Source organism: Rhinoderma darwinii, chromosome 4 (genome assembly GCF_050947455.1).
Source record: "Rhinoderma darwinii isolate aRhiDar2 chromosome 4, aRhiDar2.hap1, whole genome shotgun sequence".
Lineage (NCBI taxonomy): Eukaryota > Metazoa > Chordata > Amphibia > Anura > Rhinodermatidae > Rhinoderma > Rhinoderma darwinii.
In genome coordinates, this window is record NC_134690.1 from 171,841,135 (window position 1) to 171,869,071 (window position 27,937).

At 43.5% G+C, this 27,937-nt stretch overlaps 1 protein-coding gene across 1 annotated transcript; it reads right to left on the minus strand.

Annotated features, from left to right (window-relative positions):
- Nucleotides 1–7,230: 7,230 nt before the first annotated feature.
- LOC142760942 (uncharacterized) lies at nt 7,231–16,066 on the minus strand. Its single transcript, XM_075864117.1, has 2 exons — nt 15,974–16,066; nt 7,231–8,507 (listed from the first exon to the last, which is right to left on the minus strand). Exon 2 carries the CDS (start codon nt 8,479–8,481, stop codon nt 7,357–7,359), a length of 1,125 nt encoding a protein of 374 aa, XP_075720232.1. The 5' UTR covers nt 8,482–8,507; nt 15,974–16,066; the 3' UTR covers nt 7,231–7,356.
- Nucleotides 16,067–27,937: the final 11,871 nt, after the last annotated feature.

Here is a 27,937-nt window from a genome sequence, read left to right on the forward strand (position 1 = left end):
GGTAATGCCACCCAGCTCCCTGTATGTAATGCCACCAAGTCCCCTGTAGGTAATGCCACACAGCCCCATGTAAGTTGCACCCATCCCCCCACCCTTCCAGGAGAAGTCACTGACTTCAATGTCCATATATGGACAGTGTAGTCACTGACTTCTCCTGGAGAGGAATTCCCGGCCACAGAGTCGGGGATTCCTCTTCAGAAGTGAGTGACGTCACTGTGTCCATATATGGACAGTGTAGTCACTCACTTCTACTGTAGCGGAATCCCCGGCCATAGGGTCGTGGATTCCGCTTCAGAAGTGAGTGACGTCGCTGTGTCCATATATGGACAGTGTAGTCACTCACTTCTCCTGTAGCGGAATCCCCAATACCCGGCTGGGGAGCAAAAAAAGACCCTCCTCCTCACATGCACTCTGCTTTCACTCACCGTCAGAAGAAGGCAGGAGTCTTGCTGCGGCGTTCTCACTGGTGTCGATGCCGGCCTGGGAGTGGACCAGTCCAGTCACCTGACCAGTGAGGTCAGATGACAGATCAGGTGACAGGTCAGGTGACTGGACTGGTCCACTCCTGGGCCGGCATCGATCCCAGTGAGAACGCCGCTGCAAGACTCCTGCCTTCTTCTGATCGCTGCTGCAGTCAGCAGCGATCAGCTGTTTTGATGCAGCACCCAGCGGGACATTTTGAAGACCGGGCGAGACGGCAGGACAGCGGTGAGAAACCGGGACTGTCCCGCCGGAATCGGAATGGTTGGGAAGTATGCTGATAGCTGCTATAATACATTACACTACCTAGGTAGTGTAACGCATTATAAACGGTCAGTGTGACACTGGTCCTCATAGGCTGCCGTACATGACAGACCCGCAGGATGTTGAAATCGGTCCCCGGGAAAGTTTGTTGTAGCAACAAACTTTCCAGTTTGTTAGGCTGGGTTCACACAACCTATTTTCAGGCGTAATGGAGGTGTTTTACGCCTCGAATTACGCCTGAAAACACGTCTGCAATACGTCGGCAAACATCTGCCCATTCATTTCAATGGGTTTGCCGATGTACTGTGCCGACGACCTGTAATTCAGTACGTGACAGTTTTCCCACAGCAAGGCAGCGACTTCTAGCGTCATAGATAAAGATGACGATAAGAGCCCAGCACCCTGCAGTGTGCTCAGTCCTGGAAATGCGGCCGACCTGCGGACCGTATATTAGGGACTGAACACGCTCGTGTGAATCTGGCCTAATTGTTATAACCCATAAAATAGAGTTAACATATTATTTGTAGTGCACAGTTAACAGCGTTAAAAATAAAGTAAAAAAGGTTTATTTTTCATCACCTACCAAAAAAAAAAAGTTAATTAATTATAGGTACCCTAAAATGATGTAATTAATGAATACAACTTGTCACGTGAAAAATAATCCCTTATGCAGCTTAGTCAACAAGGAGAAAAGGGTCATAAAAGCCCAAAGTAGGCTGTGTTCGAAGGGGTTAATTTTAAATGTTTGTAAACACACCAGAAATATTAACCCCTTCCCGACATCTTCCATATATATATATATATATGACGGTGCTGTCAGGCAGGGGTTCCCGCAAAGCGCAGTGCAGTTATGTTACAGCTGACACCCTATTGTAATGGCTAGGACCGGAGCTGGCCTCCGATCCGGACGATTAACCCCTCAGATACTGCACTCAATACAGATCGCAGCATCTGAGGGGTTTTTAGCCACTAGCACCCCAGCAATGTGATCGCTGGGTTGCTGGTGGCTGCAATGGCAACCAGAGGCCTAATACTGGCCTCCCGGTCTGCCAGCTACGGAAGCCTCCTTTGCCCCACTCAGTACCGACGGCAAGATGGCACCAGCTCAGCTTCCGACTCAGAAACTGAGCCGGCGTCTTCAGCGGTGGTGTCAGCTGACACCCTGATGTAACGGCAGAGATGGGAGCTAGCTCCAATCCCTGCCATTTTACCAGGACATCACTTTTCCAGCAACATTCCCCAAACTGCAAAGGTGCAGAGTGTGGACCAAAAGAGTGATAAGAAAGGACACCATCTATAAGTGCGAGACCGGCCTGTGCAGAAAGGATTGCTTCACAGCGTAATAAACTGAAATACCAGTAAAACTCCAAACAAAACTACTACCAAGCAAAATCCATGCTCCAAAAGCCAAATGGCGCTCCCTCGCTTTTAAACCCTACAGTATGCCCAAACAGCAGTATATTTCCACATACAGTGAAGGAAATAAGTATTTGATCCCTTGCTGATTTTGTAAGTTTGCCCACTGTCAAAGACATGAACAGTCTAGAATTTTTAGGCTAGGTTAATTTTACCAGTGAGAGATAGATTATATTTAAAAAAAAACAGAAAATCACATCGTCAAAATTATATATATTTATTTGCATTGTGCACAGAGAAATAAGTATTTGATCCCCTACCAACCATTAAGAGTTCAGCCTCCTCCAGACCAGTTACACGCTCCAAATCAACTTGGTGCCTGCATTAAAGACAGCTGTCTTAAATGGTCACCTGTATAAAAGACTCCTGTCCACAGACTCAATTAATCAGTCTGACTCTAACCTCTACAACATGGGCAAGACCATAGAGCTTTCTAAGGATGTCAGGGACAAGATCATAGACCTGCACAAGGCTGGAATGGGCTACAAACCCATAGGTAAGACGCTGGGTGAGAAGGAGACAACTGTTAGTGCAATAGTAAGAAAATGGAAGACATACAAAATGACTGTCAATCGACATCGATCTTGGGCTCCATGCAAAATCTCACCTCGTGGGGTATCCTTGATCCTGAGGAAGGTGAGAGCTCAGCCGAAAACTACACGGGGGGAACTTGTTAATGATCTCAAGGCAGCTGGGACCACAGTCACCAAGAAAACCATTGGTAACACATTACGCCGTAATGGATTAAAATCCTGCAGTGCCCGCAAGGTCCCCCTGCTCAAGAAGGCACATGTACAGGCCCGTCTGAAGTTTGCAAATGAACATCTGGATGATTCTGAGAGTGATTGGGAGAAGGTGCTGTGGTCAGATGAGACTAAAATTGAGCTCTTTGGCATTAATTCAACTCGCCGTGTTTGGAGGAAGAGAAATGCTGCCTATGACCCAAAGAACACCGTCCCCACTGTCAAGCATGGAGGTGGAAACATTATGTTTTGGGGGTGTTTCTCTGCTAAGGGCACAGGACTACTTCACCGCATCAATGGGAGAATGGATGGAGCCATGTACCGTCAAATCCTGAGTGACAACCTCCTTCCCTCCACCAGGACATTAAAAATGGCTCGTGGCTGGGTCTTCCAGCACGACAATGACCCGAAACATACAGCCAAGGCAACAAAGGAGTGGCTCAAAAAGAAGCACATTTAGGTCATGGAGTGGCCTAGCCAGTCTCCAGACCTTAATCCCATCGAAAACTTATGGAGGGAGCTGAAGATCCGAGTTGCCAAGCGACAGCCTCGAAATCGTAATGATTTACAGATGATCTGCAAAGAGGAGTGGGCCAAAATTCCATCTAACATGTGTAAAAACCTCATCTTCAACTACTAAAAACGTCTGACTGCTGTGCTTGCCAACAAGGGTTTTGCCACCAAGTATTAAGTCTTGTTTGCCAAAGGGATCAAATACTTATTTCTCTGTGCACAATGCAAATAAATATATATAATTTTGACAATGTGATTTTCTCTTTTTTTTTAAATATAATCTATCTCTCACTGGTAAAATTAACCTAGCCTAAAAATTCTAGACTGTTCATGTCTTTGACAGTGGGCAAACTTACAAAATCAGCAAGGGATCAAATACTTATTTCCTTCACTGTATATGGCATCGCCAAACCAGGGAGATCCCTTTTAACAATTTTTGGGGTGTGTGTCTCTAGTGGCACAATTTGGGCATGACATATTTGCCACTGAAATGGCATATCTAGGGAAAAATTGCAATTTTTACTTTGCACCATCCGCAGCGCAACAATTTATGGAAAAGACCTGTGGGGTAAAAATGCTCACTACACCCCTTAATACATGCCTTGAGGGGTGTAGTTTCCAAAATGGGGTCACTTCTCAGGCGTTTCTTTTTGTATTTCACATCAGAACCCTGCAATTGTGAACCAATACTTTGTAAGTCGCCAAATTAGGACTCAACTTCTCATCGTACTCTTTCATTCCTGAGCCCTGTTGATCGTCCAGGCAAAAGATTAGGGCCACATGTAGGTGTTTCTAAAACCGGGAAACACAGCATAATAATTAGAGAGCTGTCTTTTCATGGTGGCAGAAGCTGGGCACCACATATTTGCATATCTTTCGAAAAATTGCAATTTTCACTCTGCAACATCGAGTGAACACTAATTTCTATAAAACACATGCAGGGTGTACACGCCCAGTTGGTAAAACGAGACAACACGCCAAGTTGTCCATTGAAAAGCTCATTTGCATAAATATAAAATTGCTCATAACTTGGGCAAAAATGATCGTTTAAAAAAAAAAAAAAAAGTTTGCTATTATCTACATTGCAGCGCTGATCACATTCAATAGGAGATAGGGATTTGATAATCTGGTGACAGAGCCTCTTTAACATTCTCACTACACCCCTATGTGAATACCTTGAAGAGCGTAGTTTCAAAAATGGGGTCACTTCTGGGGGGTTTCCACTGTTTTTGTCCCACAGGGGCTTTGCAAATGGGACATAGCGCCCAGAAACCAATCCAGCAAAATCTGCACTCCAAAAGCCAAATGGCGCTCCTTCACTTCGGAGCCCAAACAGCAGTTTATGACCACATATGTGGGTATTGCTGTATTCCGGAGAAATTGCTTTACAAATGTTGGGTGCTTTTTATCCTTTTATTCGTTCAGAAAATGAAACATTTTGAGCTAAATCTACATCTTATTGAAAAAAAAATTATTATTATTATTATTTTTACTGCCCAATTTAATAAAGACTATGAAACACCTGTGGGGTCAAAATGCTCATTACACACCTAGATTAATTCCTCAAGGGGTGTAGTTTCCTAAATAGTCAATTTTGGGGAGTTTCCGCTGTACTCGTCCTTCCGGGGCTTTGCAAATGCAACATGGTGCCGAGAAACCAATCCAGTCAAATCTGCGCTCCAAAAGCAAAATGGCGCGCCTTCACTTCTGAGCCCTGCCATGTGCCCAAACAGCAGTTTATGACCACATATGGTGTATTTACATACTCTGGAGAAGTTACTTTACAAATGTTGGGGGGCTTTTTCTTCTTTATTCCTTGTGGAAATAGATTTTTGTTTTTTAGATAAATCGACATGTTATTGGAAAATTGTAAAAAAAAAAATGTTCACTTCCAAATTCTAATAAAATCTATGAAACACCTGTGGGGTCAAAATTCTCACTACACCCCTAGATGAATTCCTTGTGGGGTGTAGTTTCCAAAATAGGGTATTCTTTTTGGTGTTTCCTTTGTTTTGGCATCACAAGACCTCTTCAAACCTGACATGGTGCCTAAAATATAATCTAATAAAAAGAAGGCCCCAAAATCCACTAGGTGCTCCTTTGCTTCGGAGGCCGGTGCTTCAGTCCATTAACACACTAGGGCCACATGTGGGATATCTCTAAAAACTGCAGAATCTGGGCAATAAATATTGAGTTGCGTTTCTCTCGTAAAACCTTCTGTGTTACTTTAATTAAATTTGAATTTCTGCAAAAATAAAAATTATTTATAAATGTCACCTCTACTTTGCTTTAATTCCTGTGAAACGCCTAAAGGTATAAGAAACTTTCTAAATGTTGTTTTGAATACTTTGAGTGATGCAGTTTTTAAAATGGGGTGACTTATTCGGGGTTTATAATATATAAGGCCCTCAAAGCCACTTCACAACTGAACTGGCGCCTGTAAAAATAGCCTTTTGAACTTTTCTTGAAAATGTGAGAAATTTCTACTAAAATTTTAAGCCTTGTAACGTTCTAGAAAAATAATAGGATGTTCAAAAAATGATGCCAATCTAAAGTAGACATATGGGAAATGTTATATAGTAATATGAAGTATTAGCAAGGGTTCGCTCATCGTGTTTCCACCACGTAAGGCCTCATGCACACAACCGTATAAAATCTCCGTAATTACGGACTGTAATACAGTCCGCAATTACGGACACGCCCGGTACTATTGGCCACGGACATCTTTCCGTACCACTACGGACAGGTGTCCGTGTCGTAGAACCGTGCCAGGAATTATGGAGCATGTCCTACTTTTCGTTTTTTACAGGCCGTAATCCCATACACGGCCGTGTGCATGAGGCCTTATTCCGTTTTCATCCAAAGCCACGTTGTGAATTTCAATGGTGCCTGTAGAAACAGGAGAGAGAGTCCTCTGTGTCGGCAGCGGATATAGAAGGTAATATTCAATGGAAAAGAACATTGCATCCAGCAATCTTGATAATAAAATGTATAGATTTTCGTCATCTTAAAAACAGAACGAATTAAAACAATGATCCCGGGAGAATGCTTACGTGTCTATTATTACCCCATAACCACCGCCACCTGGGGTACTGGGAAGAGCTGGGTATAATCCAGTACCCAACCATCTGTAGTGATGGTTGGGCACTGGTGTGGCCGCACGCTGGTATTATTAGGCTGGGAAAGCCCAAAAACAGTGGCCCTTCCTACCCTGGTAATGCTAGGCTGTGTCTTGCTGAGTGACTGTGCTCTGTCCAAGCAACCACTTCAGCGCAATGATTTTATGTTGCCCCCTGCACTCCCACAGAGCCCCTGAACACCTACTTTCTCCCCCTTGGCCATGCACAGAGCCTCTGCCCACCTGTCTCTCCGCTACCACAGAGCCCCTGTCAGGTTGTCTGCCTCTTGCCTCTGAGCCCCCAGCCCTACCCCCTTACAGAGCCCTGCCACATAGTCTCTCCACCTTGGGTCCTGACAGAGCCCCTGTCCTCCTATTGTCTAAGTCCCGCCCCTCCACAGAGCCCCTGCCAGTTTGCATTTCGTCCCTGCTCCCTCTCCTGATACTTTTAGGGGGTCCGGACTCCTTGGCTGTATTGGTCCCAGAAATTCCTGATGTTGGTCCTGGCTGCATGCTATCAGGCAGAATACATGCTTAACCCCAAAAGAAGATGAAAGGACTGTATTTTATGAAAGTATTTTAATATGATAAAATTCCATTTAAAGCTGTAAATAATAATTTTCCACTAATCTAGTGTCCTTACATATGGATTTCCATTTTCACATATAAAGAAATGTTTTATATGAATACACAGACTTCTTTTCTTTTAGATTATTTTACTTAATCTTATCACTATTACAGCAATTCCAAAAGCAAACATCTAGTGGTTTTAAGACCGGACTCAAAATTTAAGCAGTTGTACCCACACAGCAGGTCACTTCTTTATTCCTCTGGGGTGTACACACCTTTATTCGGCACATCTTCTTTGGAGGTGCCCCCTTGTTTTACATTAGGCAGTACAGCCTCCATGTAGAATCTTTCCAGCTTTGGTTCTGTGACTTTCCAGAACTCTAGGTCGAATTTCACTGGGATAACCGCAGTCTCTTTGTTAGTGTGCACAACAAAGTCTGCATTGCTTATGCCCGTAACTGCCATCTGGCACTGTACCTGGGTATAGTAGGTATGTTGTGGTTTCAGATGATAAGAATCTCCATTTACGGACAAGCAGAAATCGCGGTCTTTGCATGCCTCGTATATTGTGTGCTCTCTATGTTTATATGGGCACTTTACCTCTAGAATATTTAGGGTCTTGCCTGTGTGCCTGTCTATCACTAGCCCATCAGGACTTGCTGCCAACCAATTTTTGGTTGGGTGAATGAATAAACCACACTCTTCCACCTGCACTTCTCTGCCTTTACTGATTGATGCCAGTCTCTCATAGGCACGCACAGCTTTTTTCTCATTTCTAATACCCCAGTTCATGGCAGCAGTTTGCACTTTGGGTGCTAAACCCAGTATAGCTTTCAAATAGGATTGTGGAATATCATTGGTCTTTTGATTAGCAAATCTACTGTGAGATATTTGATGCGCTAAAGATGCGGTAATGCGCTTCTGACGCCAGTAATACCATTCCTGATTCTCTCTCTGGCCACGGGTCTGTATTTCTATTTTCTCAATATCTCCTTGAGAAAGATGATTTTGAAGATGATATACAGATTTCCTTGTTGCTTGTCTTTTAGGGACATCACGGACAGGATGGAGAGGCCCAGATTCCTTTGAGGCAGTTGTGTGCTTATTGTCAGAGGCTGCTCCTTTTGAAGCATTTGATGAGTCTTCTGAGCTTTCTGTGCTTCTTGTTGTAGGGTGGATGTCTTGTTGTTTGTATATTTTCGGTGGTTCACTGGCACTGCGTGGCTCTTGAATTTTTTTACGTGGACCAGGCTTCTCCAGTGCTTTACCTTGACGAGATCTTCTAGCCGACAAGTTGCTCTGAGGGCTGTCTACAGCAGGTGGAGTGCTGCTTCCAGGCACAGCCTTTTGTAAATGTTTTTTTTCTGGTGGTCCCATTGTACTTTTTTAAAAAGTTGAAGAAACTGAGAAAGAAACAAATTTGCAGTTGTTAACCTGTATTTGTATGAGTCTGGATAAACACTGTAACCAGATCTGAGTTAGTCTATGGCAAAATATGAAAATATCTACATACAGTGATTTGGTTTGTAGCATCTGTTTTTTTTTTCTTTTTAACCAAAATGTGCTCTAGGTCTGAGGTTTGCCAAGAAAATCGCATGTACAAAATTACACAAAAATTTAAACCGGCATTAAAAAGACACGTAAAAAACACTGTATGGAGGTGGCCTAAGGGTATGTGCACACGCTAGCTACCTTTTACGTCTGAAAAGACAAACTGATTTCAGGAGAAAACAGCTGCGTCGTTTCAGACGTAAAAGCTCCTCCTCGCATTATGCGAGGCGTCTTTGATGCTCGTAAATATTGAGCTGCTCTTCATTGACTTCAATGAAGAACGGCTTAAATTACGTTGCAAAGAAGTGTCCTGCACTTCTTTGCCGAGGCAGTCATTTTACGCGTAAAATTACAGATCGTCTGCACAGTACGTCAGCAAACCCATTCAAATGAATGGGCAGATGTTTGCCGACGTATTGTAGCCCTATTTTCAGACTTGTTTACGTCTGAAAATAGGTCGTGTGAACCCAGCCTAAGACCTTATTGACATGTTTTGGCTAAGTCACGTTTATTACTGTGGTTATCACAAAACCACTGCAAAAAAAGTGACGAGTAAATAAAGCCTAAAATGTAGATTTAGAAAACGCATACTCTTTCAGATTGTTCAGTATTATGTATCTATGTAGATGACAATCCTGACTATTTAGGCTACATAGATAGTGCAGTGTATTAGAACAGCAATCAGACAGTTGGACCTTGAAGTCCCCTAGTGGAACTAAAAAATGAAAAAAAAAAATATTACGTTTCAAGTAATAAAATAAAACAATTAGGGCCTGTTCACATCAGCGTTTGGTTGCATACAGCATTTAGTCGGCGGAAGTGATGAACAGAAAGCCGAACGGGAACTGTAGCTTCCGTTTGCATTACCATTGATTTCAATGGTAATGCTTCCGTTGGAGTTGGTTTCTGTTTCTCTCTGTTCCATATAGTTTCCGTTTTTTTCCACAGAAACAAAACCGTACTGCAATGGAAGCATTACATTGAAATCAATGGTAATGCAAACGGAAGCTATAGTTTCCGTTCATCGGTTCCTCCAACGGAATGGTTGAACGGAACCTATGAACGGAAATCAAACTCTAATGTGAACAGAACTGCTGTTTTTTTGTCACCTTGCTCTCCAAAAATTGGAATAAAAAGTGATCAAAAAGTTGCATGTATCCAAAAATGGTACCAATAAAAACTATAGCTCGTCTGACAAAAAAAAGAAAGGAAAAGACCTTATACAACTCAGTCAACGAAAAATGTTAACATTTATGGTTCTCTTAACAGGGCGACAAAAAAAAATTTTTTTTTCCTTTTACAAAAGTAATTTTATTGTGCAAAAAGTTGTAAAACATAAAGAAGCTATATAAATGGTATCGCCGGAATCATACTGGCCTACAGAATAAAGTTAACACATCATTTATAATGCACGGAAAAACAATATAAAAAAAAACTAAAAATTGCTGTTTTTTGGTCACCTTGCCTCCCAAAAAAATAAGATAAAAAGTAAACAAAAAGTCGCACGTATCCCAAAATAGTACCAATAATAACTATAGCTCGTCCTGGAAAAAAAACAGCCCTCAAACCATTATATCTATGAAAAAATAAAATAAGTTATGGCTCCCATAAGTCTGGAAAGACAAAATATACAGTTGTGCAGGCCAGAGGGGAACATTTCTTCTGTTTCAGGAGATGATATTAGGAAACCAGGAAGGGGACGGCTCAAGCATATCTGCTGGAAGCGAGGGTGCCCGTATTATACCAGGACAACACTTCCCAGCAAAATTCCCCAAACTGTCAATATTGCAATTTTTACTTTGCACCATCCACCCCACATTAATTTATGGAAAAGATCTGTGGGGTCAAAATGCTCACTATACCCCTTTATAAATGCCTTGAGGGGTGTAGTTTCCAAAATGGGGTCACTTCTCAGGGGTTTCTTTTATTATTTTACATCAGAGCCCTGCAATTTTGAACCGTAAACTTTGTAAGTCGCCAAATTAGGCCTCAATTTCACATGATACTCTCTCACTCCTGAGCCCTGTCGAATGTCTAGGCAAAAGATTAGGGCCACATGTAGGGTGTTTCTAAAACCGGGAAACACAGCATAATAATTAGAGAGCTGTCTTTTCATGGTGGCACAAGCTGGGCACAACATATTGAACACTAAAATGGCATATCTATGGAAAAATTGCCATTTTCACTCTGCAACATCGAGTGCACACTCAGTTCTGGAAAACACCTCTGGAGTTAACATGCTCACTACACCCTTAGGGGAATACCTTAAAGGAACAGTGTCATCACAAATAATTTTTTTATATGTTAAAGATGTTAGTGCTTTAATAAAAACGTTTATTTTCATTTGTGTGTTTGTGTTTTACTGTTTCTTATTTTTACACTTTTTCTTCCCTATGGGGGCTGCCATTTTTTGTTCCATTTCTGTGTGTGTCGATTAACGACACACACAGACATGGAATACGGCAGCCACAGTCCCATAGGGACTGTGAACGGCTCCCGTCCCATTGACTGCCGTGTACGGCGTCTGTGTGGGAACTGCGCATGCGCCGCTCCCACACAGTCCTATTCGAAATTGGCGCCGTCCGGCGCCATTTTCCTGTGGACCGGAAGTCGCGGCCGGACAGTAATATTACTACTTCCGGTCGCGGCTTCCGGACTTGTGCACACGGAACAGCGGCAGCAAAGGGAGCGGACGGGCCGGAGGGAGCCGCGGCGGCAGGAGCAGGTAAGAGATTTCAATGTATGTTAGTGTTTGTGTGTGTTTACTACTGTATGTAAACCTACTACACTGTGGGTTACCTCAAAAAATGGCGACACACAGTGTAGGAGGTTAAACCTTTCAAATCCCTCGTTTATCCCGGCACTAGCCAGGCTAAAGGAGGGGGGGATGCTGAGAGCTCACTAGAGCGAGGGCTTTTAACCCAATGTTGCAATGCTGCAATTTTGGGAACAGCTCCATCTAGTGACCAAAAATGGGTAGTATTATAAATTAGAAATAATTTATAATATTACATGGACTCGTGCAAAAAAATTAAAAAAATTTGAACAATGTTTAATCACCCACACACTAAATGTTTAATTTTTAAAAAAAAAACATGTTTTTCTGGCAACACATTCCCTTTAAGATGTGTAGTTTCCAAAACTAGGTCACTTCTGGGGGGGGTTCTACTGTTTTGGTCCCACAGGGGCTTTGCAAATGCGTCATGATGCCCAGAAACCAATCCAGTAAAATCTGCACTCCAAAAGTCAAATGGGGCTCCTTCCCTTCTAAACGCTACTGTATGCCCAAACAGCAGATTATGAGCATATTTGGGGTATTGCCGTACTAGGGAGAAGTTGTTTTACAAATGTTGGGGGGCTTTTTGTCTTTTATTCCTTATGGAATTTTTTTTTTTTAGCTAAATCATCTTATTGGAAAGAATTAAAATGTTTTAATTTTCACGTCCAAATTCTAATAAAATCTATGAAATACCTGTCGGGTCAAAATGCTAACTACACCCCTAGACGAATTCCTTGTGGGTGTAGTTTCCAAAATGTTGTTTTTTTTGGTGGTGTTTCCTTTGTTTTAGCACCACAAGACCTCTTCAAACCTGACATGGTGCCTAAAATTGAATCTAATAAAAAGAAGGCCCCAAAATCCTCTAGGTGCCTCTTTGATTCTGAGGCCTGTGTTTTCCAGTAGCACACTAGGGCCATATGTGGGATCAGGCAAGTGCCGGGGCCCACTACCCTTGGGGGGCCCACTCGACTGCCGGGTGCTGTCGCTGCCATTGTCACGGCATCACTGTCCATATATGGACAGTGATGTCGGGAGGAGAGAAGGAGTTCCAGGCAGAGCGCTACAAGCGGCTCTGCAGCTGGACTTCGTCTCAGGGGAAGCCCCAGACATCACTGTCCATATATGGACAGTGATGTCAGGAGGAAAGGAGTCCCAGGAAGAGCGCTAGTGGCTCTGCTCCGGGACTCCGTCTCTGGGGAAGCCCCTGACATCACTGTCCATATATGGACAGTGATGTCATAGGGAGAGAACGAGTCCCAGGCAGAGCAATACAAGCGGCTCTCACGTGGAGTCCGTCTCTAGGGAAGCCCCTGACATCACTGTCCATATATGGACAGTGTTGTCAGGAGAAGAGCAGTGTCCCAGGCAGAGTGCTAGTAGCGCTCTTCCTGGGACTTTAGCTCTGGGGTTGCCCTTGACATCACTAGCCGTATATGGATAGTGATGTCAGGGGCTTCCCCAAGAGCTGGAGTACTGGAGCAGAGCCTTTTCTAGCCCTCTGCCTGGGACTTCAGCTCTGCTCCAGACATCACTATCCATATATGGACAGTGGATGTCAGGAGCAGAGCAGGATTCCCAGGCAGAGGGCTAGTAGTGCTCTGCCTGGGACTATGGCTCTGGGGTTGCCCCTGACAACACTGTCCATATATGGACAGTGATGTAAGGGGTTTCAGGAGTCCGGGTGTCAGGACACGCACCGATCATATACTGATGACCTATCCAGTGGATAGCTCATCAGTTGTCAGAAAGTGGAAAACCCCATTAATGTCTTATTCACACGGACGTGTCCATTTTGCGCGCGCAAAACGCAGCAAAAGGTCCGTGTGTCATCAGCATATGGTGCGTGGCTGCGTGATTTTTGCGCAGCCGGCATCATTATGACACTCTGGTTTTATGTTTACAAACAGCAAAGCACGTGGTGCTTTTCTGTTTTTATTCATTTATTTTACTGCTGTTGCGCGAATCACGCGCGGCACCCGGAAATGCTTCCGTGTGCCGAGCGCGATTTGCACGCACCCATTGACTTCAATGGGTCCATGCAGCGTGAAACACGGGCAAATATAGGACATGTCATGAGTGTCACTGACAATCTGAACGGCCCCATTCATTAACATTGGTCTGCGCGACGTGCGTGAAAATCACGCGCGTCGCACGGACGTATAACACGTTCGTGTGTATAAGGCCTAAGGCTAAGTTGACATCTCGTTTTGTGCACACAATTGTGGTATATGACGACGTATAAGTTTTTAAAGTTACAAAAACGTATGCATTTGTAACATACGCTTAAGTTATTTTGTGCTATAAGTCGTATACGTTTGTGTCCGTTCTTACTTATAAAAACGTATACGTTTTTTGTGTTCTTTAGATAAATCAAACTTTGTAAAGTCAAGATTTCCCATATAAGGTTGCAAAAACGTATACGTTTTACGTATGTAAATGTAGGGTTTAATATTGCATACCTCGTCACAACATCGCCATTGACTTCAATACAAATAAAAACGTATACGTTTTTGAAAAGTGCTAAAAAGCGTAGTAGACTACGCTTTTCAGGACATGGGAAAAGAAAGGATACAACGTAAGCACACAAAACGTATGCACAAACTGTATCCGTCCTGACCATAGAAATCAATGTGCACGCTGTGGTAACGTTTTGACACTATTTTCGCATCTCAAAACGTGCACGTCAGATGTAGAGTAAAAACGAGATGTGAACTTAGCCTAACCTGCGGTGTGTATTTTTCGAACCGCAGCAAGTCATTTCCTGCTGCGGAAAGTGAACTGAATTGCTGCTTTTTTCAGGAGACGTCACCATCTCCCAGCATTTCGAAAAACGCAGCAAAATCCGCACCATATTCTGCAGTAAAAAAACGCAGGAAATGGTGCGATTTTGCCGCAGCGGTATGTCTGCTAGATTTAACGGAAATGCCGCAGACATTTTTTGCAGCAATTCCGTTACGCGTGGACAAGCCCTAACCCATCCTTCATCCACACTTTTGTTTTTCAGTATTTGAAAACGCATGTAAAAATAAGCCATGTGGTTTTTGTTTTTATTAAGGCCTCTTTCACACAGTTTTTCTGGTGTTTTAAAATGTATGCAGTAATTATATGGTGCTTTAAGTTGAATTTCTTATTTAGTTTGATTTAATACATGTATTTTTTTTTCCTGCTGTTTTCTGGTGTTGTATTTTCCAAATAGTGTGTTTTAATACCTGTGTTTTTTTTTTTGGAAGTTGCATTTTTACATTGCAAATCAGTCCTCTTTGCAACACGATTTAGTCTAAAAAAAAAAAGCCACAAAAAATATGACTAAATTACATGACTACATGAATAACGCCACTAACTGCATGAAAAACTCTAAACCAACACCTTGCGATTTGCAAAAACCGCCACTGAGGGAAAAAACTCAAGACAAAAGAAGAAAAAAAACGCCACCTCAAAAAATGTAATGTTTGCAGTGCATTCAATATCTCACCATTGACTTTCAGCTAACATCTCACGTAGCTTTTTTTTTTGCGGCAAAAAAACGCCAGCAAAACACCAGAAAAAAAAGTGGTTTATTTTAATTTTTTTCTTAAAAATGCTGTGTTTCAGGTGCCCAAAAACACATGTAAAAAAATCTGTAGTTTTCTAAACTTGTGTACAATTTTTCGGACATTTTTGAAACTCTGGGAGAGATTTTGTCTCTCCCCAGGGCAGCGTGTGGCAGTTATCTATCTAAAATATTGTATGCGTATAAGCGGAGATTTCAACATAGAAACCTGCTTTATATTTTGACACGAAATAAGATGTTACTTTTTTTCATATGCATTTATATTAAATTATGGATTTTTATTATTGTGGAACACCGACGTCATTTATCTTTTTTCCAAGGGACTAGAAGTTACTCCAACATATTACTCCTGTGTGGATACGGAATAGGGGGAGCAGATTAACTGTTTTTGTTTTTCATCCACAGCCAGGGGATTTCCTTCATGACAGTATAAATAGAAGCAAAGTCTTGCCAGTGGCACAAGTCTTAACTTGTCAGAGAAACCACTGAATCACAACAATCTCTCTCTAGACAATGCCCCCTGCTGGTCATAAATTAAGAGAACAGTATAGTGTGCTGCCTTTTAGAACTCCACTGCTCTATATAACCAGGCTCAGCTCCCTGTTGACTTATAGCCATTATTTATTTATTTATTTCTGTTACTTATATAGCGCCAACATATTCCGTAGCGCTGTACAGAGGTCCTTTCTTACTGTCCCAATTGGGGCTCACAATCTAAATTCCCTATTGGTATGTTTTTGGGAGGAAACCAGAGTACCTGGAGGAAACCCACACAAACACGGGGAGAACATACAAACTCCATGCAGATGTCCTTGGTTGGTTTTGAACCCAGAACTCCAGTGCTGCAAGACAATAGTGCTAACGGAGCCACCGTGGTTAAATTAAAGGCCATTAAAGTCTGCCAGTGCCCGGAGATAATTAGTAAATTACGAGTTACTAAAATACCTGCTTAGAGCGCCCAGTTTCTTAGAAACCCTCTGTTATATTACCTTATATTAGTCTCTATTGGGTATTCCTCTCCTGGAGATTTATGTCAGTGATCACTTGCAACTGAGTTTCGTTTCTTCAGATTATTTTCTGATCTGTAGCCCTACCTCCTCTGTGTTTTCCCCTCGCCCCACCCCACGCCTCACAGCACATGATGAACAGCGTGCATCCAGCTTACTAAGCAAAATGAACAGAGAGGACATGCCAGGACATTTACTGAATAACTCCCAGTACAGCCAGATTCACACAGGGCTGTTTGGTGCAGTATTGTATGTGTTTGTTTAGCCAAAACCACAAGGGGAATAAACTATAGGGAAAGAGTTATCTTAATTTTTTATTTCCATGCCTGGTTTTGGCTTCAAACAGTCGAGAACATTTAGGCCAGGACTACGCCAAGACTCTTTGTAGCCCAATGATTGATTTTAATGGGCTACAGCTGCAGTCCAAATGAATGCATTTCTGTGCCTCAAAGCTACACCGCTGTTTTTCTGACGACTACGCAAATGTTATAGGTGTCGGGAAAAGTCAATACTCAATGTATCTAAACGGCAAGGTTTAAACAGGGCCTAAAAGTATCCACTACAAGGTACTGAGGCTCTGATGTTTGATCTAGCTGTCATTAGAACCATCAACTCAAAAGCAAGGAGCAGGAGGATACATCTGTAATTGAATAAATGTTTTATCCATTCCTCTTTGTTCATACAGTGGAGTTTTGATGCAGTTGTTTTTTAGCCAGAAACCAGGATTGAATCCAAGGAGATTCTCTTTAGAATTTACTTCTGGTTTAAAGGGGTCTTCCAGTCTAGCGGTTCACCAAGAGTAAGGACATATCAGAGTGGTGTCACTTACTTATATGTCTTTAAGCCGTTAATGACATCCAACGTACTAGTACGTTGTTGTCAGGGGCGTATGCTAAAAGCTCATGGGCCCTGGTGCAAGAATTTAGCTTGGGCACCTCTACCCCTCCCCAACACCACCAGACCCCTGTGCGCGCCTATGCCCAGCCGCCTTGCCCAACAGCAACCATGGATGCCCCCACACAGTATAATACCCTCCATAGGTGCCCCCACACAACATAATGACCCCCATAGATGCCTCTACACAGTATCATGCCCCCCCATATAGTATAATGCCCCCATATGAGCTCCCCATACAGTATAATGCACCCCATATCAGCTCCCCATAGAGTATAATACCCCCATAGAGTATAATGCCCCCCATATCAGCCCCTCATACAGTATAATGCCCCCCATATCAGCCCCACAGACAGTATAATTCCCCCATACAGTTTAATACCCCCCCATATCAGCTCCCCATCAGTATAATGCCCCCATACAGTATAATGCCCCCATATCAGTCCCCCATACAGTATAATGCCACCATATGTGCATAATAGAAAAATAATAAAATTACTTACATATCCCAGTTCCCACGCTGGGTGGAGGATCCTTGTCCACCTTTGCCCTGTAATATGAGTGACTCGGCGCAGACTGGCACGATGATGTCGCTACATTACGGCTGTCTGCGTCGAGCCGCTCATGGCTCAGTGAATGCTGGAGGAGGGAGCCGTCAGCTTCCGCATCGGCTCTTCCATGCTGGCCGGAATGCCCCTCACATGACATCACGGTCACATGGTACACTGAGTATACCATGCGTCCGTGACATCTAAGGAGCCCGGCCCGTAACCGCCGCGCACTGTGTGGCAACAGGGCCCCGTGGGCCCCCCAGGCTTAGGGGCTAGGTCGCAACTAGGGGCTAGGTCGCAACTGCGACCACTGCGACCCCTATAGCTATGCCACTGGTTGTTGTCGTTAAGTACTTAACACAACAAATAGGTACGTTCTGTTGCTAGTGTGGGCTCAGAAGCTAATCCTGCGCCATCCCCAGTGGGAGTCAGCTGTATATTACAGCTAACACCATGCTGCAAGGCCAAGACCGGAGCTAGCCTCCGATCTGGCCGATAAACCCCTTAGAGTTCCGATGGCTGCTCTGACAGACCAGAGGCCTAACAATGACCTCCTGTCTGCCAAGTACGGAAGCCTATTAAGTCCCGCACAGAAGTGTGGCCTAAAAGGCTTCCGGCTGCAAAAGGTAGATGGCGCAGGCTCAGATGCGGAGCCTGCGACATCAGCTGCGGGTGTCAGTTGTATGTTACAGATGACACTCTGCTGTAACAGCAGGGAACTGTGCTAGCTCCAATCCCTGCCATTAACCCCTTAGATGCAGCGATCGAGGCATCTTAGTGGTTTGTAGCGATCGGCATAGCCACAATGTGAATGTGGGGATGCCGATCGTTGCTATGGCAATCAGAGACCTAAGAATGGCCTTCTGGTCTGCCACATACGGAAGCACATTAGGCCCCGCCTGGAGGCGGGACCTAATAGGCTTGCTGTCAGTGAAAGACAGATCTAATGCATTGCACTATGGCGGTAGTTCAATGTATTAGAGTAAAGATCAGAGGTGCAGGCCTTCAAGTCCACTAGTGGGACAAAAAAAAAGTTAAGAAAAGTGTAAAAATAAAAGTTTCAAGTTAATAAAAACAAAAATGGCTTTTTTTCCTATAATAAGCCTTTTATTATCACCGCATCCGTACCAACCCAAACTATAAAACTGTAATATTATTTTTCCCGCACGGTGAACACCGCAAAAAATAAAATAAAAAAATGCTAGAATCACTATTTTTTGGTCATCATCCCTCCCAAAACATGGAATAAAAAGTTGCATGTACCCCAAAACTTTACCAATAAAAATGACAAACCATCCCGCAATAAACAAGCCCTTACACAGCTTTTTTGACTGAAAATGTTAAAAGTTATCGCTCTCTGAATATGGTGACACAAAAAATAAATGATTAAAAAAAAAAAAGGATTTTATTGTGCAAACGCTGCAAAACATAAAAAAAGATATACATATGGTATCAACATCGTAATCGTATTGACCCACAGAATAAAGTAAAATTGTCATTTATAGCCCACGGTGGAATACTGTAAAAAAAACAACAACAAAAAAGTGTCAGAATTGATGGTTTTTAGTCACCTTGCTTGCCAAAAAATGGAATAAAAAGTGATCGAAAAATCACGAGTACCCAAAAATAATATCAATGAAAACTACAGATTGTCCCGCAACAAATAAGCCCTCATACAGCTCTGCTGGATAAAAAATAAAAAAGTTCTGGCTCTCAGTCTATGACACAAAATGTGCAGAGCGTTCCGAAAGCGGATAAGATTGGGCACCATTTATCAGTGCGACACTGGCCACACATCTGTGGATTATTATTTATTTACCGTATTATACCCTCTTATTATGCCCTGATGTTCTCCGCACAGCTTACATATGCCCCCACATTATGAACTGAAATACTAGCAAAACCCCAAACAGAACAACTGTCAAGCTAAATCTGTGCTCCATAAGCAAAATGGCGCTCCCTCCCTTCTGAACCCTGCACAGTGCATAAACAGAAGTTTAAATCCACATATATTGCATCGCCATACCCAGGAGAACCCAATTAACAGTTTATGAGGTATTTGTCTTCAGGGGCACAAACTGGGCACAACATAGTGTGCCCTAAAATGGCATATCAGTGGAAAATTGCAATTTTCACTTTGCACCATCCGCTGCATATTAATTTCTAATGAAAAGACACCTGTAGGGTCAAAATGCTCACTACGCCCCTTAAAATACCTTAAGGGGTGTAGTTTCCAAAATATGGGTCACTACTTGGGGATTTGTTTTACTATTTGACCTCAGAGCCCTGCAATTGTGAAAATCTCCAAAATAAGGCTCAAATGCGCATGGTGCTCTTGACTTCTGAGCCCCGTCATATGTCCAGGCAAATGATAAATGCCTTAAAAAGGTGTAGTGTCTATAATAGGGGTCACTTCTTGGGGGCTTCCACCTTACTCTGGTACCTCAGGGTTTTGCAAATGCAATATGGCACCCAAAAAACAATCCAGCAAAATCTGCATGCCAAATAGCGCTCCTGCATTTCTGAGCCCTGCCGTGTGTCCAAAAAACTGTTTATTACCACATGTGGGGTATTGCTGTAATGGGGAGAAATTGCTTTTCAAATGTTGTGGTGCTTTTTCTCCTTTATTCCTTGTAAAAATATAAAATGTCCAAGTTTTATCAGAAAAAATATTAGTTTCAATTTCACAGCATAATTCCACTAAATTCAGCAAAAACTATGGGGGGGCAAAAGCTCACTATACCCCTCGATAAATTCCTTCAGGGGTATAGTTTACCAAATGGGGTCACTTTTGGGGGTTTCCATTGATTTGGTACCGCAGCTGCTTTGCAAATGTAACATGGCACCGCAAACCATTCCAGCAAAATTTGAGCTCCAAAAGCCAAATAGCGCTTCTTCCCTTCTAAGGGTATGTTCACACGGCTTATTTTCAGGAAAAATAGGAAGCAGAACGCCTCCAAACATCTGCCCATTGATTTCAATGGAAAAAACGGCGTTCTGTTCCAACTGGAGCATTTTTTGAAAAAGAAGTGCATGTCACTTCTTGAGCCGTTTTTGATTGCATTTATAGAAAAACAGCTCCAAAAACGTCCGTAAAAAACGCGAATTTGCTTAAAAAAGGCTGAAGATCAGGAGCTGTTTTCCCTTGAAAACAGCTCCGTATTTTCAGCCGTTTTTTAATAAGCGAGTCAACATACCCTAAGCCCTGCCGTGTGTCAAGACAGCAGTTTATCACCACATATGGGGTATTGCTCAGAAGAGTTCACGTTACAAATGTTGGGGTGATTTTTTTTCCCCTTTATCTATTGTGAAAATGGAAAAATCTGAACTAAAACTACATTTTTTTAGAAAAAAACATAGATTTCATTTTCACTAAATTCAGCAAAAAACCTGTGGGATCAAAATTCCCACTATACACCTCGATAAATTCCTTCAGGGGTGTAGTTTCCCAAATGGTGGTCACTTTTGGGGGGTTTCCACTGTTTTGGTCCCTCAGGGGCTTTGCAAATGCAACATGACACCCGAAAACCATTCCAGCAAAACTTGAGCTCCAAAATCCAAATGATGCTCCTTTCCTTCTGAGCCCTGCCGCATATCCGAACAGCATTTTATTACCACATATAGCTTAAATTTACTTACCAAAATGTTTCCTTTCCCTGAGTTCAAAGGCAGCACACAATGGGTTAATGTCCGGCTTCTTCCCAGCTAGTACAGAAGAAAAGAAGACATAATTAGTCTTAATTACAACCTCGTTAACCCTCAGGCCTATGGTATAAGGCACACCTTGACCAGACACACAATGTGTAGTAATTTAGCAATAACCCAAAAATAGGGGTGGGAAGCTGTGCTGCCTTTGAACTCAGGGAAAGGAAAAATTTTGGTAAATAAATTTAAGCTTCCCTATCGTTCCAAAGGCAGCACACAATGGGAATTCAAAGCAATAACAAAAATAAATGGGTGGGTTTACATGTCAGCAACCTCGAGTACCCTTGTGGCAAAAGACACCTCCGCATCAGCCAAGGTATCCAGCCTGTAATGCTTCACGAAAGTATCTGCTGAAGACCAGGTTGCTGCTTGGCAAATCTGATCTAGACCTATGTAGAATCTTTAAGCCCAGGATGTTGATAGGGCCCTAGTAGAATGGGCCCTTAAATCAGAACGAACCGGTAAGTTAGCTTGAGAATAAGAAAAATAAATTACATTTCTAATCCAGTGACTAAGAGATGTCTTAGAAGCCTACTCTCCTTTACGTGGACCTTGAAACTTCCTAAAAGGTATGACATTTATCTATGTAGGAAAGTTCTGACCTTTTTACATCCAGACTATGGGCAGGATGGTCCAGAGATTCTGAGGGCAAAGTAGGAAGAAAAATTTCTTGACTAATATTATTTAATGATGGAACTTTTGGTGGAAATCCTGGCACGGTTCTTAAATAAGGCAATCAGGCCTGATCTTAAGGTAAGGATCCCTGGAGGAAAGAGCCTGCAGTTCCCCTACCCTTTTTGCTGAAGAAATAGCCACTAGGAATAACGTTTTCCAAGTGAGGTATTTAAGCCTTATATCCTGGATGGGTACGAAAGGCTGCTCAGATAAACAGCGAAGAGCCATACTTAGGTCCCAAGACGCAGGTCTGAGGAGTTTAATTGCTCTAAAATCCTGAAGGAATTGAATCACGGACGGCAACATTGAGGGACATTTACTATTTGACGAGCACCAACTAGCAAATTTTCTCCATATCCTAGAGTATGGTTTAGATGTAGAAGGTTTTATCCCACAGACCGGTAAATCAACAAGCTTACCTGACAGGCCTTTATCAGCTAGATTTCTCCTGTCAATTTCCATGCCGACAAATGCAGTTTCCCTGGTACTGGGTGAAACAGCACGCTCTGCTGTAGGAGATCTTTCGATATCGGCAGTTTCCAAAATCGAACCCTGGAAGGCTCTAAGGCGAGAGGAAACCAGTCTCTTCAAGGCCAGAATGGAATAATCATTATTGCTATAGCACGATCCCATATTAATTTTTTTAGGACTCTTGAAATTAAGGGGACTGGGGGAAACGCATAGATCAGGAGAAACTTCCATGAGATGGAAAGGCCGTCGAGAGCCTCCAGATGACCTTCCCTGGAGAGAGAACAAAACCTCTGGACATTGGCATTGTGGAATGATGCCATCACATCTATTTCTGGCAGACCGAATCTTGAAGTGATCTGAAGAAAAATTCCATTGTTGTGGCTCCATTCCCCCGATTTGATGAAATTGCGACTGAGCCAATCTGCTTGGAGATTCAGATGCCCCTTTATGTGGATGGCCGCTAAATCTGCCACATTCGCCTCCGTCCAAATCATGATTTTCTTGCATTCCTGAATTAACGATGGACTTCTTGTCCCTCCCTGCTTGTTCAGATAGAATACTGAAGCTAAGTTGTCTATTTGTACAACTACTTTGGAGATCTAATTTGGTCGCTTTGGAGAGGTGAATACTATAGTCTAAGGTTTTTAGAGATCTGTCCCATTGGGACAGAATCTCCAATTAGAGGCTCCTGAAGTGTGACCTGGCCCATGGTACTGCATCCAGAGTCGAGGTGAGAAGACCTGGGACACTCAATGCTTCCCTGATCTGAACTCTGTGAGTTGTAATCAACAAGTTTAACTTTTTTATTATGTTGATAATTTTCTGAGGGGACAGATTGATGTACATATGAACCGAATCCATTACAAACCCCAGAAAGGGGTTTCAGGGTTTCGAGGGTTAAATTTAGATGATCTAAGAGACGTTCCTTTGAGGAGCCCCTGAGAAACCAGTCGTCCAGATATGGTACGAGATACAGTATATTCCTCTCATCCTGAGGAAGGCTACAATAACCACCACGAACTTTGTGAATACTCTCAGTGAAGATGAAAGGCCAAAAGGGAGGCATGTGAACTGTAGATATTTGACTACAGGCCCTAGCTGAATTGCTACTCTGAGGAATTTCCGGTGGCAACGGATAATAGGCACATGTAGGTAGGCATCTTTTAGATCGATCGTCACCATCCAGTCTTGTGGTTGTAAGAGGGATATTACTGACTTTGCAATATTTAGAGGAAAAAGACATGGACCGCACAATCCACAATGTATACGTTGATCTGGGCCGCTAGGCATAATTTCTAAACATGAACATGAGATTCTTAGTTAACATTTTGATCAAACTGTATAAGCCCACTTGCCACTACACGGCGACCTCTTTTAAAGTGGGTCCCTACTCTAGCGGTTGCAGCACCGCATGGCGGCCACCGCCACCGCAGCACCGCTCCTGCAGAGGGAGCAACCCAGGGGCCCAAAATCACCCATGCCATCAGACCGTGCCAAGCCTCCTTGGCTCTGGGCTACGTCCCCCCACAAATGCAGCACTACAGCAACAGACACCACCATACAGCACCACAACATGTGAACAGATGGAATAAGCTCACTTTACCATGCGCCCCCAGTGGCTGACTGAGAGCACAAGCATAAGGAGAAACACTTAGGTCATTCGTGGATTAAAATCAGCTGTTTTTTTTTTCAAATGTGTGAAGTGCTGGTACCAAGTAAAACAAATAAATGGAAAAGGGTAGATTATATATATATTGCAATATTTAGAGGAAAAAGACATGGACCGCACAATCCACAATGTCTTTTTCTTCTAAATATTACCATATATATTACTGACTTTACTGACTCAATCTTGAATTTGGTTTCTCTCATAAACCTGTTCAGAAATGTGAGATCTACTACTAGCCTACCTCCCTGATCTGGCTTGGGGACCGCAAAGACTCTTGAATAGACCCCACACCGTCTCTGGTGATATGGGACCCCTTCCAGAGCCCCCTTTTTCAGAAAATCCTGAAGTAGAACTAGCATAATTTTTGGAACATTTAAGAAGAAATTGATTGGGGCGAAAGACCCTAGCTCCAGTGAGTACCCTCTTTTTATTGTAGAAAGAACCCAAGCGTCTGATGTGACCACTTGCCCATTGAAGAAATATTTTTGAAATAGGGCACCCACTGGAGGAAGAGACATGGCGTCATTGATTATTTTGTCTGGGCTCCTCCTGACGCCTTTTCACAAAGGAGGTAGCAGAGGTTTGGCCTTTTCTCTGGTTAAATCTGCGGTTAAACTTTTAGTTAGAATAAGACCTGTTAAATTTCGGTGACCTTCTGGGTTGACCCCGAAAATTACTGGGTCTCACATAATTAGTTTGAGAAAATGAGACCACTTTGTTGTCTTTAAGGGATTTAAGAATGACCTCCAGATTTGGGACAAACAAGCTGCTAGGATGAAAAGGAATGGAACAAAAATTAAGTTGGGAACGTCCCCCTTTTTCTATTCTTTCAACCATAAAGACCTTCTGGCCGATGTAGTAAGTAAGAGCCATATTTTTTACATTAAGAAGCATAGTGTCTAAAGGAAAATCTGACAGAAATTCAGCAGCTAATTTCATTTTGAGAAGTAACTGTAAGAACTCGCTTCTGGAGTTACCTTTCTGCAACCCTTAAGACAAATCACTTAGCCAAATCCTTAGTGCCCTAGCCACAGGGACCGAGGCAAAGGATGCTTTACATACATCTGCTGACGATGAATACGCTCTTTTAAGAAGAGAATCTGCCTTACTATCCATAGGATCTCTAAGCAAAGACAACTCATCAGCAGGAAAAAATGCTTTTTTAGATAGCCGGGCAGCAGCCAGATCCACTTTAAAGAGGCTCTGTCACCAGAACAAAAATGCTCTATCTCCTACATCAGTTTATCGGCGCTGGAATGTAGTTACTAGCAATGTGTTTTTATTTTAAAAACGATGTTTTTTAACAAAGTTATGGCGTTTAGAACATTTATGCAAATGAGGTCCTTAATTCCCAACTGGGCGTTTTTTAATTTTCAACCAAGCGGGCGTATGACAAAGAGGTGTATGACGCTGGCCAATCCGCATCATACACCTCTCTGCCTTACACCCAAGCTAGATAAACTGAGCAGCATGATCTTGCGAGACCGCGCTGTGACGTCACTTCCGCCCACAGGTCCTTGATCCATGCGTCTGAAGACAACATCTTTCGTCTCCCTCCAGGCTGCTGCTGCTGCTACTACTGATCCGACGACTGGGACTTCTCATCGGCCTGGAGGGAGACGAAAGATGTCGTCTTCAGACGCAGGGATGAAGGACCTGTGGGCGGAAGTGACGTCACAGCGTGGTCTCGCGAGATCATTGCTCCCCGATATATAGGGCCATACAAGGTCATTGAAGTCCTTAACCCTGTCTCCTTCTGACTGGAGTTACCCCCGTCTTTTCGAGAACACGACGTTTTTCATGCCTCCCTCCTTAAACGCTGCTCCCCGTCCTTGGCTCCCTCGAGGAAACCTCCGGTCCCTGTTCTCACCCCTGAAGGGGTAGAATTCGAGGTGGCCAAGATTGTGGACAGCAGGATGGTCCAAGGCTCCCTCCAGTACCTGGTCCATTGGAGAGGATACGGACCTGAGGAGAGGACTTGGGTACCTGCCCGGGATGTTCACGCTGGGGTATTACTCAGGAGGTTCCATCTTTGCTTCCCCAATAAGCCAGGTCCACCTAGAAAGGGTCCAGTGGCCCCTCTTAAAAGGGGGGGGGGTACTGTAAAGGATCTGCCAGACACAGCTTCTGTGTCAACGCCCATGGGTAATCAGTCTGCACCTGCTCCTATGTCTGAGAGAGTGACACGATCTTCTACCAGTCAGGCTGGGAGACTGAGGAGTGGGAGAGCCTATCACAGCCTGGCCAGACGGAGCTAGCTCCGCCCTCTGTCTATTTATACCTGCATTTCCTGCTCCTCCTTTGCCTGTGATTCTTTTCTGTTTCCTGGCTCTGCTGCTCCTGCTATGATTAGTGACCTTGCTTCATTTTTGACCATGGCTTTACTTACTACGCTCCTGCTCTGCGATTTGTACCTCGTGCACTCCTGGTTTGACTCGGCTCGTTCACTACTCTTGTTGCTCACTGTGTTGCCGTGGGCAACTGCCCCATTTCCCTTAGCTTCTGTGTACCCTTGTCTGTTTGTCTGTCATGCACTTATTGAGCGTAGGGACCGTCGCCCAGTTGTACGCCGTCGCCTAGGACGGGCCGTTGCAAGTAGGCAGGGACTGAGTGGCGGGTAGATTAGGGCTCACCTGTCTGTCTCCCTACCCCGTCATTACACCAAGATTGGTGGGACTGATCCGCTGAGGATAAGTTTTCATTAGCAGTTGTTCTTCTTCGTTTAGTGGGAATACTGCATTCCCCTTTGGCCTCTTTAAAAGCTTCCACAAGATGGCCTTTAAACCAGTCAAAAAACTTTTTAGCCTGTTGCTGTACAGGAAAAATATCCCCATAATTCTTATCATCATCATCATCTTCATCATTATCCTCTTGCTGTATACAAGTATTGCATAGGTCAGCTTCACAATCGACAGATAGAGGCTGTCCACACTGAGAACACATCCTAGGTCTAGCTTTCTTGAGCATTTTCCCCTCTGAGAGTTAGGCATCTAGGGACAAACGTAAGGACAGTGTGAGAAAACAGCAGGCTTGACCAGCAAACAAACTACTTCTTTTTACTCTATAAATCCTTAAGAGATAAAGAATATCCACATCCTACTTGTTTTTTGGCTGACTGGAGGTGCGAGCCTGGCAATGGTACCGGCAAAACATTGCGGAGAAGTGCGCCATTATTTTCTAGATGACATCTCGCGATGTCCGGTAACTCCTGCGCATGCGCATCGTGCGCCCGTGCCAACTTCCAGACCTGCACACACCGCGCTTTTACCCAGACTAGGGCATCAAAGCACTGACTTTTGGAGTTGCGCAGTCAGTGGAGGCTCCATTCCAGCCAAGCCCAGCAGAACACCCTGCTAGTGCTCCATCTGTTTAATCTTGGCAGGACGTAAGACACACCTAATCATCCGACCAGGGAGGTGTCATTCAATGCCACTCCAGTATACACCACACAGGGGTAAAAACACATCGGAGGGCTAAGTGGACGCACTAGAGGCCCCCCTAGGATTCCACCAACAGCCATCATTGAATAAAATAAACAAACCTGTTGGGAGAAAAAAAAAATAACCTCTCCAGCTGAGACAGAAGATAAAAACTCGTGCGTCTGGTCAAGGTGTGCTTTATACCATAGGCCTGAGGGTTAACTAGGTTGTAATTAAGACTAATTATGTCTTCTTTTCTTCTGTACTAGCTGGGAAGAAGCAGGTTATTAACCCATTGTGTGCTGCCTTTGGAACGATAGGGAAAGGCTATTGCTGTAATCGGAAGAAATAGCTTTTCAAATGTCGCCAAGATAGAGGGCGCAAGGGACGACCTCACCAACTGAACTAGCTCCAATCCAGCAGCCTCCACAAGAAGTCCGGGCATCTGGTCCCCTCAATATCCACCTGCGGTCAAAGGGAACGAAAAACATGACAATTAAAATGAGATAAAGCATCAACAACATTATGGGCACCCGGAATGTGGCGAGCCCGAAACAGAATG